At 49.2% G+C, this 17,275-nt stretch overlaps 1 protein-coding gene across 1 annotated transcript; it reads right to left on the bottom strand.

Moving 5' to 3' along the window:
- Positions 1–7,016: 7,016 nt before the first annotated feature.
- Positions 7,017–16,977, bottom strand: NOB1 (NIN1 (RPN12) binding protein 1 homolog). The gene is made up of 9 exons (XM_084756965.1): positions 16,862–16,977; positions 16,643–16,775; positions 15,579–15,709; positions 14,656–14,727; positions 14,098–14,226; positions 13,840–14,010; positions 11,054–11,151; positions 9,590–9,734; positions 7,017–7,616 (listed from the first exon to the last, which is right to left on the bottom strand). The coding sequence occupies exons 1-9, from the start codon at positions 16,949–16,951 to the stop codon at positions 7,347–7,349; spliced, it is 1,239 nt and encodes a 412-aa protein (XP_084613091.1). The 5' UTR covers positions 16,952–16,977; the 3' UTR covers positions 7,017–7,346.
- Between the last annotated feature and the right edge of the window lie 298 nt (positions 16,978–17,275).

Raw genomic sequence — 17,275 nt, 5'->3', positions numbered from 1 at the left:
TATTTTCTAATTGTGAGTGAACTTGTAACCCTGGACATGTAATGAAAAAATCAAACATGTAATCTTGGGTAATCATTAGTCTGTCTTTGTTCTATGAAACTTATATCAGTAAAGAAGCATCTGATTGCTAGTCAGTCAGAGCTTTGAGGTTTCCCTGACCATGGCTGACTCAATCCTCCCTCCCCTGGCGGGCAACTTATCTCCTATGCCCTTTCATCAGGGACCCTCTACCGGCACAGAAGCTAATGTTCTGATAAATTATAGCTTCTGAGAGGTTTTCATTTATTATCACAAAGGTGTTAGTTCCAGAAGGCTAAAACTAGCCCAAGATAAAATAATTAGCCTCTGACCCTACAAAACTCCAATCTCTAGACAGTTCTGAAACTCCAATCAGTCCTTCAGTCTGCAGACACAGACTCCTTTCAGGAGTTTTGTTGTTGTTGTTTGGTTTGTTTTTTGTTTTTTGAGACAGGGTTTCTCGGTGTAGCCCTGGCTGTCCTGGATTCTCTTTGTAGACCAGGCTGGCCTCGAACTCAGTGATCTGCCTGCCTCTGCCTCCCGAGTGCTGGATTAAAGGCGTGTACCACCATGCCCGGCATTGTTGTTTTTCACAGCCAGATGGGTTTTTTTTTTTAGGAATTTTTTTCTTCTTGAGTAAGGGTTTCTCTGTGTAGCTCTGGCTGTCTGGAATCTCGATCTGTAGACCAGGCTCGTCTTGAACTCACAGAGATCTACCTGCTTCCTGGGATTAAAGGTGTGCTCCACTACCACCTGTTTCAGTCTTTTTTTGTCTGTCTGTCTGTCTTTTGGTTGTTCAAGACAGGGTTTCTCTGTGTAGCCTTGGCTGTCCTGGACTCACTTTGTACACCGGGCTGGCCTCGAACTCACAGAGATCTGCCTGCCTCTCTCTGCCTTCCCATAGTGCTGGGATTAAAGGTGTGCACCACCACCAGTCTGTTCCCTCATAGAACCTATGTCTACCAGCCCAGGGATGGCCCCACCCACAGTGGGCGGAGCCCTCCTCCATGAGTCACTAATTGAGAAAATGCCCTACAGATGGATCTTATGGAGGCCTCTCTTCAGTTGAGGTTCCCTCCTTCCGGATGACTCTAGCTTGTGTCAAGGGCATGGGAGAAATGGATTGGTCTTTACGTTTCCATCATGCTTGTGGTCATTACTGCAAGGCCATAGAATCCCCTGATCTTGTATGAGACAGGCCTTCGTCCCAGGCTATGTACAAAGTGGGCATTGATGGACTGAAATGGTGCTCTCAGGGTCCCTCCCCCACAGCCCGCGGGGGAAGGCAGGGCCAGGAGCTCTGAAGCCTTGTTGATGTTGTCACTATCTAGAAATAAAAAGCAGGAGTGGTTGACTCCCAGGAGTCCTCCTCCTCCTCCTCCTGGTGAAAGCACAAACAGCCTCATTAGTCACTGCTAATACACCGTGTCCAGGTGTGGACCAGCTCTCCAGCACAAGACGTCCCCAAAGCCACCGCGTCTCCCTGAGCTGTCATGACGGACTGGGCACCTCGCTCACAGCCCTCCTCAGGTCTGTCTGGGGACTTGGGTCTCTGTTGTCCTCAACGGTTCCTGCGAGTGCCAGCCATACCCCTGCAGGGAAACAAGGCCTCGGTCTCCGAGGAGTGAAGTTTCTGCTATAAGTCCCGTCTTCTGTCTTCTCTCCTTCCCCCCAACATCGATCGCTTCAGCAGAGGAGACAACCACTCTGTTGTGTTCCCTGGGGCTTTGGTGTCTTGTTGAAAGTTTGCTCTGTTATATATGTCTGAAAGAGGGCATCCGAGAAGGGGGCGGGGCTCAGTAGAGAGACACCCCGAATCCCTGCTCAGCGGGTGGCAAAGGGTGCGCGGGAGGAAGACAGCCTGTGAGCTGAGTGGGGGTGTTGGCGTGTATGGTAGGCACTGGTGAGCAGGGACTGAGGAGGTGTGGAGGCCAGCGTGGACCTTGATTGCTGTGCTGTTTAGGGACCACAGGCACGTGATAATGGAAGAGCCACAGGTCCCTTTTGACAGAGATAAGGATGACGACTTTTTGGCAAGTGGTAACTAGCTTCCCAAGTTCCCAAGGGGATGCTGGCTTTTGTCTAACTAACCAGAATCGGGGAAATGGGAGTTTCTTTGGACCTGATAACCCTCATCATTTTGGGGGGATGGGGTGGGGGTGGGGACAGGGTCTCACTATGTAGCCCAGGCTAGTCTCAAACTTGCAACCCTCTGTCTCTGCTTCCCAAGAGCTGGGGACGCAGGCTGTACCTCCATACCCAGCAAAGCATTCTCTGTGGATTTATAACAATAGCTCAACCAAAATTACCTTCATAAATTATGAAGGATTTTTTTTTCTCATGTAGCAAATTAAATTTTGGTTGCAGCTCACAGAAGGCAAGGCACAAGAGAGGCCACATTGTTGGTGTTTTGTCTTCGTCAAGGAGGCTGTTTGTACATTCACCAGGAGAAGGAAGACCACCTCCAGGGAAAGAGAGCTTAATTGTTACCAAAAGAAAGGTGCGTAGGGGCTGGGGGCTGGGGGCTGGGGGGCGGGGCATTTCATGTGTGACTCATACATGAATTGTAAGTATTTACTGAAATGTCACCAGCTCTAGGCACCTTGCTCTACAACGAAAGGGTAAACATTAGCCTTCTGTCCCCAGCACTTGAGATCAAAGCAAGCCTGCCTCAGCACCCATCCTAGCTCACAGAAGTACATCCCTAGGGACTCAGCTTGCAGAAGAGTCTGCATGCATAAAACGCTTTGGCCCAGAGCAAGAGAACACAAACTTCTGTGTAGACACACTCACCAGCCATCTCAGCTCTGGTCTTCTTGCCAGCCTTGTGTGCTGGTTTCATAGGTATACCCCTGCGCTCTCTCTCTCTCTCTCTCTCTCTCTCTCTCTCTCTCTCTCTCTCTCCTGTTTTTTGTTTTTTTTGAGATAGGGTTTCTCTGTGTTATCTTGGTTGTCCTGGACTCACTTTGTAGACCAGGCTGGCCTTGAACTCACAGCGATCCACCTGCCTCTGTGGGATTAAAGGTGGTATGTGTCACCACACCTGGCCCGCTGTGCTATTTCTAAGGCTGGCTTTGAAGTCTTGATTTTTAAATTAAAAACAAAAAGAATTCCATTGTTTATTTTCATAGTGCATGAGTGGAGGTCAGAGAACAACTTGAAGGAGCTGGTTCTCTCCTTCTGCCATTGGGGGGGCGGTCTCAGGAGTCAAACTCAGTGTGTCCGGCTTGGCAGCAATCAATTTATCCATCTCACCTGCCCCCCGACTCTCAACCCCATGCTGGGATCACAGACATGCACCACAAGGCCTGGCTATCTTTTATAGGCTTGCTTTTATTTATTTTTGCAGTACTGAACCGTGCATTGCAGGGCCTCATGAGAACTTGGCATGTGCTCTACCAAGGAGATATAAGTCTGGCCTTAAAAAAACAAAACAAAGCAAAACAAAACCCGTTGTGAGCCAGGTGGTGGTGGTGCACACCTTTAATCCTAGCACTCAGGGGCAGAGGCAGAGGATCTGCGAGTGCTGGGATTAGAGGCGTTCAATCTCAGATCTCTTTCCTAGCGTAAAAACTGGTCCAGGGACTTGAATCTATACTTCGGCTCTGACCTAGCCCCTTTCTCTTGCTAAACTCGTCTCTTCTTAGGCTTAAGCCCTGGGGATCTATAATAAGCAGTGCCAGTGAGGTTGACTTTAGGCTGAGGTGTGGTTCAGTGGGAAAACACTGCTGAGCATTCGGGAGGCTGTGGTCCATCCTCAGCACCAAACACATCTCAATGAAGGCTGTACTTGAACAGACCGACTGACTAGAAAGGGGTGGAAATCTCTAGGCGTGAAGCTGCTGACTTCATTTTAGGGTGTTCTCCCTAAGGAGAAATGGTTAATTACTTGCAGGATATTTGTGTTACTTTCCTCCTTACTGTCACCAAACACTGAGCAAGAAACAAGTGTAGGGAGCAGGGGATTATACCGGCTCCTGTTTGAGGGGACACAGCCCACTGTCACGCTGTCACAGGGAAGGCATGGTGGCTGGTGGCTCTGCAGCAGCAGGAGGATGCAGTAGCTGCTTGTGCACTCGAGGGGAAAGACTGGGAAGTTCAACCAGGCCAGAAAGCTCGAGAACTGTCCCTTCAGCAATACACTGTGTCTCAAAACAAGCTGGGGGACCAAGGGTTCAAATGCACAAGGCTGTGATGGATATTTTTCACTCAAACCACAACAAAGCAACCTTGGACATGGATAAAAGATCAGAAAAGAAAAATGAAAGGCCGGGCATGGTGGCGCACACCTTTAATCCCAGTACTCGGGAGGCAGAGGCAGGTGGGTTCCTGTGAGTTCGAGGCCAGCCTGGTCTACAGAGCCAGTCCAGGACAGTCAAGGCTACACAGAGAGACCTATCTCGAAAAACCAACCAACCAAACAAACATAAACAAACAAAAAGAGAGAGAGAGAGAGAGAGAGAGAAATGGAGGCAGAAACAGGTGGATTTCTGTGAGTTCAAGACCAGCCTCCTCTACAAAATGAGTCCAGGATAGCCAAAGCTACAGAGAAACCCTGTCTTGAAAAGAAAAAAGAAAAATGGGGGAGCTGGAGAGATGGCTCAGAGGTTAAGAGCACTGGCTGCCCTTCCAAAGATCCTGAGTTCAATTCCCAGCAACCACATGGTGGCTCACAACCATCTGTAACGAGATCTGGTGCCCTCTTCTGGTGTGCATGATGTATACATGCAGGCAGAACACTGTACACATAATAAATAAGTAAATCTTAAAAAAAAAAAAAAAAAAAAAGAAAGAAAAAAGAAAAATGGGGAATTCTAAAAATTCAGTGAAAGCAGTTCTCCAGGCTGCTTGCCCAATGCTGCTGCCTGCTGGGCTGGTGCTCTCTGTGCAGACCTTCTGTGCCCTGTGTGCCGGAGTCTCTCATTTCCTGCCATGTTCCTTGTACACGCTCCAGCACCATAGCATCCCTATTCCTTCTAAGGAGTAGGCGTGTCACTGGAAGTCACTACTGAGGACTTGAGTTTGGATTTCAGCACTTATGTCAAAAGCTAAACTTCATGGTTCTCTGGGCTCTACCTCTTTTTTTTTTTTTTGGTTTTTCGAGACAGGGTTTCTCTGTGTAGCCCTGGCTGTCCTGGACTCGCTTTGTAGACCAGGCTGGCCTCGAACTCACAGCGATCCGCCTGCCTCTGCCTCCCAAGTGCTGGGATTAAAGGCGTGCGCCACCACGCCCGGCTTGGGCTCTACCTCTTATTCTGGGAGGAAGGACATGAAGGACATGAGACAGGAAAGTGACTTAAGCTGGACACTCTGCCTTTGACCTTCTCAGAGAAACTAGGAGAGCTTTGCCTGGTAGGACTTCAACCATTGTCAGAGCTGACTAACATCGCTGCAATTCCACAAGAGAACTGTACATGGCAGTGGTCACCACCCTTCCCCCATTCCTCCAACCAGGGAGGGGTATGAACATCCCCCACCCCCCACAGTCTCCCTCTCACAGACACAGATACAGATACACAGCCAGACAGCCAGACAGCCAGACAGACACACACACACACACACACACACACGGTTTCTCTGTGTAGACTCGCTTTGTAGGCCAGGCTAGACTCCTGAATTAACAGAGATCCACCTGCCTCTGTCTCTGGGATTAAAGGCATGCGTCACCATGCCTGGCTATAAACATCTTTAAAAAGCATGAAAATCCTTTCTAAACATTTTATTTATTTTATGTGAGTGCTATCTGCATGTGCATCTGCCTGCCAGAAGAGGGCATCAGATTACACTTCAGATGGTTGTGAGCCACCATGTGGTTGCTGGGGATTGAACTCAGGACCTTTGGAAGAGCAGGTGGCACTCTTAAATCACTGAGCCATCTCTCCAGGCCCCCTCCCTCCTCATCCCTACCTTTTAAAATTTTATTTTATGTGAGTGCTCTATCTGCATGTGCACTTGCCTGCCAAAAGAGGGCATCAGATTCTAGTATAGATGTTTGTGAGCCACCATGTGGTTGCTGGGGATTGAACTCAGGACCTTTGGAATACCTCTGCATTCTGAGAGGTGGGATTAAAGGTGTGCACCTCTACTGCCCAGCCAAGTATGTATGTACGTATATATGTGTGTGTGTATGTATATATAATATACATATATATATTATATATATATAATTTTTTTGTTTTTGTTTTTTGAGACAGGGCTTCTCTGTATAGCCTTGGCTGTCCTGGACTTGCTTTGTAGACCAGGCTGGCCTCAAACTCACAGCAATCCGCCTGCCTCTGCCTCTGGGATTAAAAGTGTGCACCACCACACCTGGTGTAAAAATATATTTTTAAAGAAATGTTTTGTTTTTTTTAAATAATATTTTGTTTAATTTTTAATTTATGTCCATTGGTGTGGGAGTGTCAGATCTTGGAGTTACAGTTGTGAACTGCCATGTGGGTGCTGGGAATTGAACCCAGGTCCTTTGGAAGAGCAGGCAGTGCTCTTAACCACTGAGCCATCTCTCCAGACCCTTAAAGAAATGTTTGAAAGCCAGGTGTGGTGGCTACTGCCTTTAATCCTAGCACTTGGGAGACAGAGGCAGGATCTCTGAGTTCGAGGTTATCCTGGTCTACAGAGTGAGTTCCAGGACAGCCAGGGCTCAGCGTTAGTCTCGCAATCGCCCAGGTGCAGTTCCTGTGTAGACACACAGACTGACTGTCCCCAGAACTGCTGTGATACAGGCAGATACTGAGCAGCTACAGAAGCAATAGGCTGCTGACGTGAACTAGCCACCTGTGCTGCTTTCCAGTGCTGGGATGTGTTCAGAGGACTTTCCCTGAGTTCCACTGATAAGCTGCAATGATTAAATGACCATCCTTTCCCCAGGAGACACACTTTATGGTTAGCTGTGTGTAAAGACACCAAATGTCAGTCAAATGTGGACCCAAATGAAAGGCTGCAGTATGCATTCACCTCACTGCATTTTCCTGTATGACTAAACATTTTTTTTAAAAAAGTGAAAAAGTTAAAGTTTTATTGTAGAATACTTATACAAGCACAAGAACTTAAACTCAGGAGCTGGCCATCGAGTTTATTAGAAAGGATTACCATTTGGATATTTCTTCCTTTGAACTTCAAGGCTCAACACTTGCTCCAGGACGCACTTCTTTCTGCTTCAAGCTCCCCTTCCCACGGCGGAGTCCTGGCTCTGCACGCTCACACAGCAGAGTCTCAGGCCTCGAGCAGGCAAGTGTCCGTCTAGATGGTTTGCAGACCAGACACTGGGATGAGACTGCAGCCTCCTCAGCAGCCAGCTGCGACCTGCTTTGCCTGCAGGGCTTGCAATGTCACCTTTTCTTTACAAACTTCTTTCTGGAAGCATTGGGATTTAAGCGTCTCCGCCCAGCTCCCAACGTGCTGTCCCGGACTTGCAGGGTGGCTGAGCGGCTGGAGATGTCATTCTCTGCAAAGGGAGACACCCCAGCTATATAGTCGGGGGCAAACACGTTGGTTTTCTGCCTGGCCTTGTGGGAGAGCCGCAGCTGGGGGAAGCGCTGATCCTCAGTCAGATGGGGGTTCATGGCGTATTTGCCCCCTTTGGGGGTGGGCAGTGAGTACTGCAACAAGAGGAAAGGCTGTTAAGACAGGGACCCCCAGCTCACACAGAGCCAGACGCTGCCCACACAACTGTCTGCCAACAAGACAAGTGCCTCCCGCTCTGCTTTTCTCAATTGACAGATGAAAAATTGAAGGCTTAACTACACTTTCAGCTAATGACAAATGGACAGCTTCACGAAGCTGACGGCATTTCCACAGAGGCACAGATTAGCAGCTCTGAAATGGTTACGTGGGTTCTAGGCTGAGCAGAGGTGAACTATCATGAATAAAGTGTTATATGGGTTTTCTGAATGGGGGTGAATGAGGCAGCCTTGAATACACTCTGTGGTGCTGGGTTCACATGCAGGGCTGCAATCTTGGCCACTAAAAAGCATTCCTGGCTGGGCACAGCGGTGCACTCCCAAGAGCCCTACTTGGCAGACACAGGTAAGGAGGATCAAAAGTCGACATCCTTTCGTATATGGCAAGTTCAAGGCCAGCAAAAACTATTTAACTGCCGGGCGTGGTGGCACACGCCTTTAATCCCAGCACTCGGGAGGCAGAGGCAGGCAGATCTCTGTGAGTTTGAAGCCAGCCTGGTCTACAAAGTGAGTCCAGGACAGCCAAGGCCACACAGAGAAACCCTGTCTCAAAAAACCAAAAAAAAAAAACCAAAACCAAAAACAAAAACCAAAAAAAAAAAAACCCCAAAAACCTGTTTAACTAAAATGTGCTTTAGCTCCCGAGAGAGGGCTGGGGATGTAGCTCTGATGGCTGCTGCCTGCCCAGAGGCATGAAGACCCTGGGTTTGCTCCCCAGTCACACAAACCAGAAGTGTTTGCAGGATGCAATAATCCCAGCGTTTAGGAAGTAGAGTCAGGAAAGTAAGAGTCTGTCTCAACCTGACGCCACCATCGTATACACACCTCACCGTCTACACATACCCTAAGGGAAAGGGCAGGAACAAGAGCTGAAGGTGTCAGAAGAGTAAGAGCAAAGAGCTGGGGCACATCAGAAGGACGGGGTTTGCAAGGGCTCTCAGGCGCCAAGTACAGAATGCATGAGCCTCAAAATGAAGAGTGAAACAAGCGTAGTCTAGAGCAGAAAACGCAAATCCACAGAGAAGCTGGTTGGCGGTGGCACACACCTGTAACCCCAGCTCCACCACCGCCGGCGGCTTCTGGTCTTTGCTGAGCTCTCTCTCCGGGACCCCCTCCCATCACTTAGAGTCAGCTGCACTCTGTAGCCACATGGCCTTCGACCTTGTAGATATTCTTTTTGTTTGTTTGTTATTTATTTATTATGTATATACAATGTTCTGCCTGCATGTGTGCTTGCTCACCAGAAGAGGGCACCAGATTTCATTATAGATGGTTGTGAGCCACCATGTAGTTGTTGGAAATTGAACTCAGAACCTCTAGAAGAACAGCCAGAGCTCTTAACCTCTGAGCCATTTCTCCAGCTCCCCTTGTAGATGTGCTGCTGAGCCCCCTGAACGCTAGACTCACAGGCACAAGCCACCGAAACCGGCTGTTCTTTCTTGACCCATTCTTACAAACAGCCTCTCCTATGTGAACTTCCCCTCCCTCCGTCTCAACTGAACTCAGACCGCGATCATCCTTTAGGCTCCTATAGAAATGGCCCCTGCTGAGCTCTGCCCTCCCCAAAGCAGGTGGCCAGGAATGGGCACTCATGTCCACCAGCCTTTTGCGCCTCCCCCACCCCCACGGTGTTGCCTCGTCTCACACTCTTTCTATCTGGGTACCAAGAACACGGGCTTCCGACCCCAGCAGCACGGTGACTGAGTGGCTGGCTCTCCTGTTGTTCTCTGCTCTTTTTCTGACACAGGGCCTAGTAGCCAAAGCTGGCCTTGAACTCCTTCCTGCCTCCACCCAAGTGCTGGGGTTCTGGAGTGTGTAAGCACCCTGTCCAGATCTCCCTTGGTCATTTGATCCTGAAGTTAGCTGTTGGGTTCAGGATGCAGGCCACTTACCCGGAGGCCTCTTGGGTTCAGCACTTTGGGGTTTCGGGAGAAATGCATGTGCAAGGTGCCATCGTCATTGATGGTCACAGATACTTTCTTCAGGGTCTTGTTCCCACAATGCCCACAGAACACTCGGTTCATGTCTGACGTCGTCCTAGGGAACACAAAAGAAAGGCTGTACACTAGCAGCACAGGCAGGAGACCCCACTTCCAGCCTCAGCATCTCTCAGTCTCTACAACCCACAAGGGGAGGCAGAGCTAGGTCAAAGAGCTGGAGAAGACAATCCCTCACCTGCAAGTCTCCTGAGCCTCTACGAGGTGCTGTGGACCCTGCTGCTCTGAGAAGCGGCAGACCTGCAGCCACTGCCACAAGTTCAGTGTGTGTGTATGTGTGTATGTGTCTGTCTGTCTACCAGGGTGGGGGGGGGCAGGCAGACACTAAGAGCTTTTTTCCAGGGGACAGTGGGTTTTATGAAACAAGGAGCTGTCATGAGCCTTATGCACTTAAGACTAAGAACCATTAGTCTATGGCTCAGAAGAGATCTAAGGAGTGAGGCAACTCTAGAGGGTGTGGCGAGGCTGGGGCCAGGGGCTTCTAGGGAAACAAGTCCCTGTCAGGAAGCTCCAATCAAATCAACAGCCCCTCAAGCCCAGCAAATAGCTCAATGCATCAGCACCATCCCACAGCAGGCTTCCGGAAAGCAGGGCTCTGCCAGGTGACCACAGATGTCTACAGACGCAGCCAACAGATGCACAACAGCGACAAGCCTGCCTGTAAGTCACAGAACATCCTTCCACAGCAAAGCTGTGCAGTGTCTTCCAATCCAACTAGGGTCTGTCTACAGAACATCAAGGCCTCGCCCCCAACAGGAAATAGCAGGGTCAACCAACCGACAGTCCACTAGAGGGAGCACTTCCTCTGTGCCAAACACCCTGCTGAATTCCGCTCCCTGGTTCTTAAAACTAATCTATTTAAAGATAAGTTTTAATGGACTAAGAAGGCAACTGACCGTCACAGCTGTAACCAGGACAGACAGCATGGAGATGTGAGCCACACACTCTGGACTCACAGACCACTGTGTGCCTGTGTAGAAGGGAAAGCTGGCGACAAATGCAGTGAGTCCCACGTATCCACCACCCGGCCTGACTAGCCACTCGCAGCTACTGTTTCATCTCTACCCTACATCCTGTCCTCCTGTGTCACCTGGGAACAAATCCCAGACCTCTCACATCCACAGTCCAGCATGCGCCTTCGGAGTTCTAGAAACCACATCCTTAACCCCAGGCCCTCGAGGTGTGTGTGCAGGGACAGATAGGCCACTGGCAACCCCTGTCCCAGGGATTTCAGTGTGACGGAGTCAGCAGGCACCCACAAAGGAACAGGGGTGGCAGGAGAGCACATATGGAACACAGTTCTTTCTCTTCTGGGGAGCCAGCAGCAGGGACAGGAACCGGAAGGCCCCAGGCACGTACTTGAAACAGCCATGACAGCGCAGGATGTAGCTCCGGGCCTCTCGGATCAGCATGCCGTTCACTGCCAGCACGTGCAACCCCATCTGAAGTAGAACGTTCTACAACCAACAAGATACGCTAGTGAATAACTGAAATCAACTTCTTTAATATTGATCTGGCAGTAATTTTGTTCAGTTATGGGAACCCAATATTCTGGTTTAGCATATATGTATATACAGGTGTATGTATGTGTACACACACACACACACACACACAGGTTTTTCAAGACAGGGTTTCTCTGTGTAGTAGCTGTCTTCACTTTGTAGACCAGGCTGGCCTCGAACTCACTTGGATCTTCCAGCCTCTGCCTTCCAGGTACAGGGATTAAAGGATAGTGCTACCACCTCCTGCCATAGTTGAGTTTATAATCCCTCGCTTTTGTTATAGATCATGAGAGAGGCCTGGCTGGGAACACAGGGACCTGCGTTACTTAGCATTTGCAAGGCCAGAGCCTGGCCTCATTGACAATGCCACTCAACAGAGATTTGTTTGTTTTGTCCAGTCAGGGTTTCTCTGTGTAACCGCCCAGGCTAGACTCTGGATCAGCCTGCCGCTGTCTCCCTGAGTGCTGGGAGTAAAGGCGTGAACCACCATACCCTGCTAGTCCTGGAACTCTTAAACATTTGGGGTTTTTGTTGTTGTTGTTCTACTTATGTGCAAAGGGGAATATGCAAATGTCCACAGAGGTCAGAGGTGTCAGATCCCCCTGGTGCTGGAGTTTCCAGTAGTTGTCAGCCACCCCATATGAGTGCTAGGTATGGAATTCGGGTCCTCAGATAGAGCAATGCGTGCCCCGCCCCCTGCCCCTGGAACTGGCTCTGTGGACCAGGCTGGCCTCAAACTCACAGCAACCTGACAGCCTCCGCCTCCTCAGCACTGGGATTAAAGGCGTGCATCATCACACCCAGTGATTTTTTTTTTCTGTTGGGAAAAATAATTTTCCTCTTTGGGTGAAAAATCCTGTTTATCTTCTCCAGATCCCAAAATATTACAAAGAGAAATAAAAAGGCACCAACTGCTCATGTTAAGAATTAAAAAACAAGCCGGGCGTGGTGGCACACGCCTTTAATCCCAGCACTCGGGAGGCAGAGGCAGGCAGATCGCTGTGAGTTCAAGGCCAGCCTGGTCTACAAAGTGAGTCCAGGATAGCCAAGGCTACACAGAGAAACCCTGTCTCGAAAAACAACAACAACAAAAAAAAAAAAAAAAAAAAAAAGAATTAAAAAACAAGGGCTGGAGAGATGGCTCAGAGGTTAAGAGCACTGACTGTTCTGTTGTTCTTCCAAAGGTCCTGAGTTCAATTCCCAGCAACCACGGGTGGCTCACAACCATCTATAATGTGATCTAAGGCCCTCTTCTGGCTTTCAAACACTGTATACATAATAAATAAAATCTTTAAAAAAAAAAATTAAAAAACAAGCCTGGCATGGTGACACACGCCTTTAATCCCAGTACTTGGTAGGCAGAGGCAGGCGATCACTGTGAGTTCAAGGCTAGCCTGGTCTACAAAGTCCAGGACAGCCAAGGTCTCGAAAAACCAAAAACAAAAGCAACACAGAAAACCCTGTCTCTTTTTTTGTTTTGTTTTTATTTTTTTGAGATAGGCTGGCCTCGAATTCACAAAAATCCATCCACCTGCCTCTGCGTCTTGAGTGCTAGGATTAAAGGTATTTGCCACCTCCTGACCAAAAAAACCCTGACTCGAAAAACCAAAATAAATCCCAGTACTTAGGTGGATCTCTGTGAGCTCAAGGGCAGCCACAAATACCCAGGGCCATCAAGATGGCTCATTCGTAAGGGTGCTTGCTATCAAACCTGAAATCTTGAGTTTGATGCCTGACATACACATGGTAAACAGAGAGAGGTGACTTCTTCAAATTGTCTCCTGACCGCTACATACACACTGTAGCACATGAGCATTCACACAGTAAACAAACAAACAAGCTAGCAAACAAATAAATGCAATTTTAAAAAGTTAATTAAGGGCTTGGGCATAGTGGTGCATACCTTTAATCCCAGCAGACAGGTGGATCGATGTGAGTTCAAGGCCAGCCTGGTTTACAAAGTGAGTCCAAGATAGTCAAGGCTACACAGAGAAACTGTCTCAAAAAACAAAATAAAGGCAGGGCGTGGTGGTGCATGCCTTTAATCCCAACACTTGGGAGGCAGAGGCAGGCAGATCTCTGTGAGTTCAAGGCCAGCCTGGTCTACAAATTGAGTCCGGGACAGCCACGGCTGCACAGAGAAACCGTCTCGACAAACCAAAAATAAATAAATAAATAAAAATAAAACAACAAAGTTAATTAAATATTCCAGCAGGGCAGTGGTGACACACCTTTAATCCCAGCATTCAGGAGGCAGAGGCTGGCTTCTGTGTACAAGGCCAGTCGTGTCTACAAAGCTAGTTTTAGGACAGTCAGGGCTTCACAGAGAAACCTTGCTCCAAAAAAAGGAAACCAAACAAATAAGTTGTTATCTTAAAAAACAAAACAAGCCAGGCGTGGTGGCACACGCTTTTAATCCCAGCACCCAGGAGGAAGAGGCAAATGGATCGCTGTGAGTTCCAGGCCAGCCTGGTCTACAAAGGGAGTCCAGGACAGCCAAGGCTACACAGAGAAACCCTGTCTCAAAAACCCAACCAACCAACAACCCCTTCCCTATGCATACTGTCACTGATGTGATGGCCACCCTGAAAGGCAACGAACAATTAGCCACTCCCCAGGGTTGGCCTGGGCCTACCGACCCACCTGCATGGCGAAGTCTGTGGTCACACAGCCAACGCGCACGTCCTTTGGGATGTCACACTGCTCCAACTCCTGCTGGACCTGCTTGATGTTGCTGGGGGTTATCCAGCCACCTCCATCGTCATCACTGTCTTCAAACTCCTCGGCCTCCTCTTCCTCCTCTCCTTGGTCAACCTGAAACATCAACACATGAGCTTCCAGCTAACAGGACCGACGTGCAGGGGCTCCCACGTCACTAGGAGATGGCAGCCAGGGCCTCACCAGCAGCTGCTGCAGCTCGTGGTCAATGTTAGGCAGAGGGTTCCTCCAGAACATGAAGGAGCTGAACTCCAGGTCCTCAGGCCCGTCAGGGGTGTGGCCGCCATCAGCTGGTTCTTGTGACGGCTTAGGCTGGGATTAAAGGAAACATTCTTTTTTCACTATAGGGGAAAAAACCCCGGTGCTTTACACATAACACAAAGCAGAATAATTTAAAAACATGAAAACTGTTCTGAGTTTAAACATCAAACCATTCTATATGCAAGCTGGGTCTGGGAGCACTGTACAAATATGCCTCAAATTTGAACCAGGGACCTCTGGAAGAGCAGTCAGTGCCCTTAACTGCTGAGTCATCTCTCTAGCCCAGGTAGCTCACAACTGTAACTACAAGATCTGGCACAGACAGACAGAAAGGCATACACACACACAGACACACACACACACACACAGACACAGACAGATGCACATACACATGCACGTGCGCTTTGGCCCAGATCAATATGCTCTGCTGCCAACAGCGGTGGCATGCTGAAGGAGGGCCAGGGCTCCTAAAGGAGTTACCTTGGAGGGCAGATGGAAACCAGAAATGTGCAGAGGAGTTTCAGGGTGCTGAATGGAAGAACTCACTTTAACCTTAAAAAAAAAAAAAAAGCCTGCATTGAGTAAAGACAATTAGTTCAAAAACACAACATGAGGGCTAATTAAAAAAAACAAACAAACCAACCAAAAATCAAAATCTTTCTCCCTAGTTATTGAATATAAAAAAATTACAAATCAGCTGGGTGTGGTGGCCCGAACCTGTGACCTCAGAGGCAGAGGCAGAGGCAGGCAAATCTCTGTGAGTTCGAGGCCGAGCTGGTCTACAAAATGAATCCAGGACAGCCAGGAGTACACAGGGAAACCGTGTCTCCAAAAACCAACAAAACAAAACAAAACCAGAAGCTACAAGAATATACAGACAAGCCGGGCGGTGGTGGTGCATGCCTTTAATCCCAGCACTCGGGAGGCCGAGGCTGGTGGATCGCTTTGAGTTCGAGGCCAGCCTGGTCTACAAAGTGAGTCCAGGACAGCCAAGGCTAACACAGAGAAACCCTGTCTCGGAAACACTAAAACTAAAATAAAAACAACAACAAAAAGAAAACACCCAGGGTAGTGGCTCTGTGTAAATAAACAGACCATGTATGGATGGTAACTGTAGAGGTGAATTATGACAGGGACACGAGGCTATCATACTATTCCTCCTTTCATGTATGACAGTTCCCATGGACTGGAGAGGAGGCTCAGTGGGGAAGAGCACTTCAGTGCTCAGTCATGAGGACCCAGCACCTGTGTTGCAGGTCAGGCGGTTGGTGACACTCCAAGAGGTGAGATGCCCTCTTCTGGCCGCCATGGGCGCCCTCCTCACTACCCCTAAAGCTCAGAAACTCACAGATATACACAAACTTAAAAACCAACACCCGAACAACCCAACCCGCCTCATTTACCTTTTCTGGCTCTTTTTTTAGATGAGCCACCCCGACAAACTCCGCCTCTAGCTGGTAAGTGAGCGCCAGCACCTGGATGTCGGTGGCAGAGAGGCTGGGGTAGTCCCCGGTTTTCTTGGAAAACTCAGTCACTGAAGTAAACAAGAGATTTCTGACTTTACTGAAGGGCAAACACTGACAGGTCTTTGGATAGACACAAAAGGACGCATAGAGGGGCTGGGGAGCTGGTCCAGCAGGCACAACACTGGCTGCTCTTCCAAAGGACCCAGGCTCAGTTCTCAGCGTTCACGTGGTGGCTCGCAACTATTTGTAATTCCAAATTCCAAAGGAATTGCAGAGATCACACCACTCTGCCAGGGTGCATGCCTTGTTCTGAGTTGAGGCTGCCTCTCTATTAGAAATTACAATCACTCTACTGACAGGACGACACATATACATGCTCTTTTTTGTTTGTTTGTTTGTTTTTTTTCGAGACAGGGTTTCTCTGTGTAGCCTTGGCTGTCCTAGACTCGATTTGTAGACCAGGCTGGCCTTGAACTCACAGCGATCCGCCTGCCTCTGCTTCCTGAGTGCTGGGATTAGAGGTGTGCACCACCATGCCCGACTACGTTTTTTACTTGGCAAGCGTTCTCCCGAGTTCTTATGCTGTTACACACCTTTACCGCACGCTTCCAACTTGCTAGACACTATGGCAAGAAGTACATTATCATGGTTTGCAGTACTCCCGGAGGTGAGAGGCAAATACTGTCACTATTCTCACTGCACAGATAAATATTAAAGTCTATAAGCACGGCGTGGTGGCGCACGCCTTTAATCCCAGCACTCGGGAGGCAGAGGCGGGCGGATCACTGTGAGTTTGAGGCCAGCCTGGTCTACAAAGTGAGTCCAGGACAGCCAAGGCTACAAAGAGACCCTGTCTCGAAAAACCAAACCAAACCAAAACAAAACAAAAAAGTCTATGGGATATGCCTGGGGGTGAGGAGGCACACAGCTAGTTAAAGCCAGGATGAATCGACGGTCTCCGCTCTGGGCCCAGCTCCCCCAAGGCTGACCGGGGCACTCACCCAGCCGCACGTACTCCGGGAAGGGCTCCTTGAACCGCAGCTCGTAAGGCAGCACTGCCAGCCGCCTGCGCGTGGCCTTGTCGCGAATCTCTCTGACCACCTCCCGGATGGTGTAGATGTTTTTTCCAAAGTCCTGTGGACAGACCGGGTCAGTTATCACACTCGCCTGACCCCGCACGCACCCCTGGGGCGCAGGATCCGCAGCGGAATTTCCTGTACCTGTAGAGGCGCATCCTTTAAGAAAGCCCCGGCGTCAGCCACAACATGCTCCACCGGCGCCATGCTGGCTACCATGCACAGGCCGCGCATGCGCACAGGCCCTGCGCGGCTCCCTGCGTTTGCAATGCAGTCCTCCGAGGACGGGAGGAAGAGCCGCTGCGATTTAGCGGCGCCCCCTGGCGGCCACAACCAACCGCTTCAGGACACACACGCGCATACAGCCTCGTCGGTCGCCCAGCCTGGGAGTGAATGCATAATTAAATTTGAGAGACTCCTAGGGTAATCGGCCTCAGAATACACTTCATAGAGCTTTCTTTACTTTTTTTTTTTAGACAGGCTTTTGAGTTTTTATGTTTTTAGATTTATTTATTTTCTGCCTGCATGTACACCTGTATGCCAGAAGAGGGCACCAGT

The sequence above is a fragment of the Acomys minous genome, assembly GCF_964271855.1.
Source record: "Acomys minous genome assembly, chromosome: 14".
NCBI lineage: Eukaryota > Metazoa > Chordata > Mammalia > Rodentia > Muridae > Acomys > Acomys minous.
This window is presented reverse-complemented; position numbering and strand designations above follow the sequence as displayed.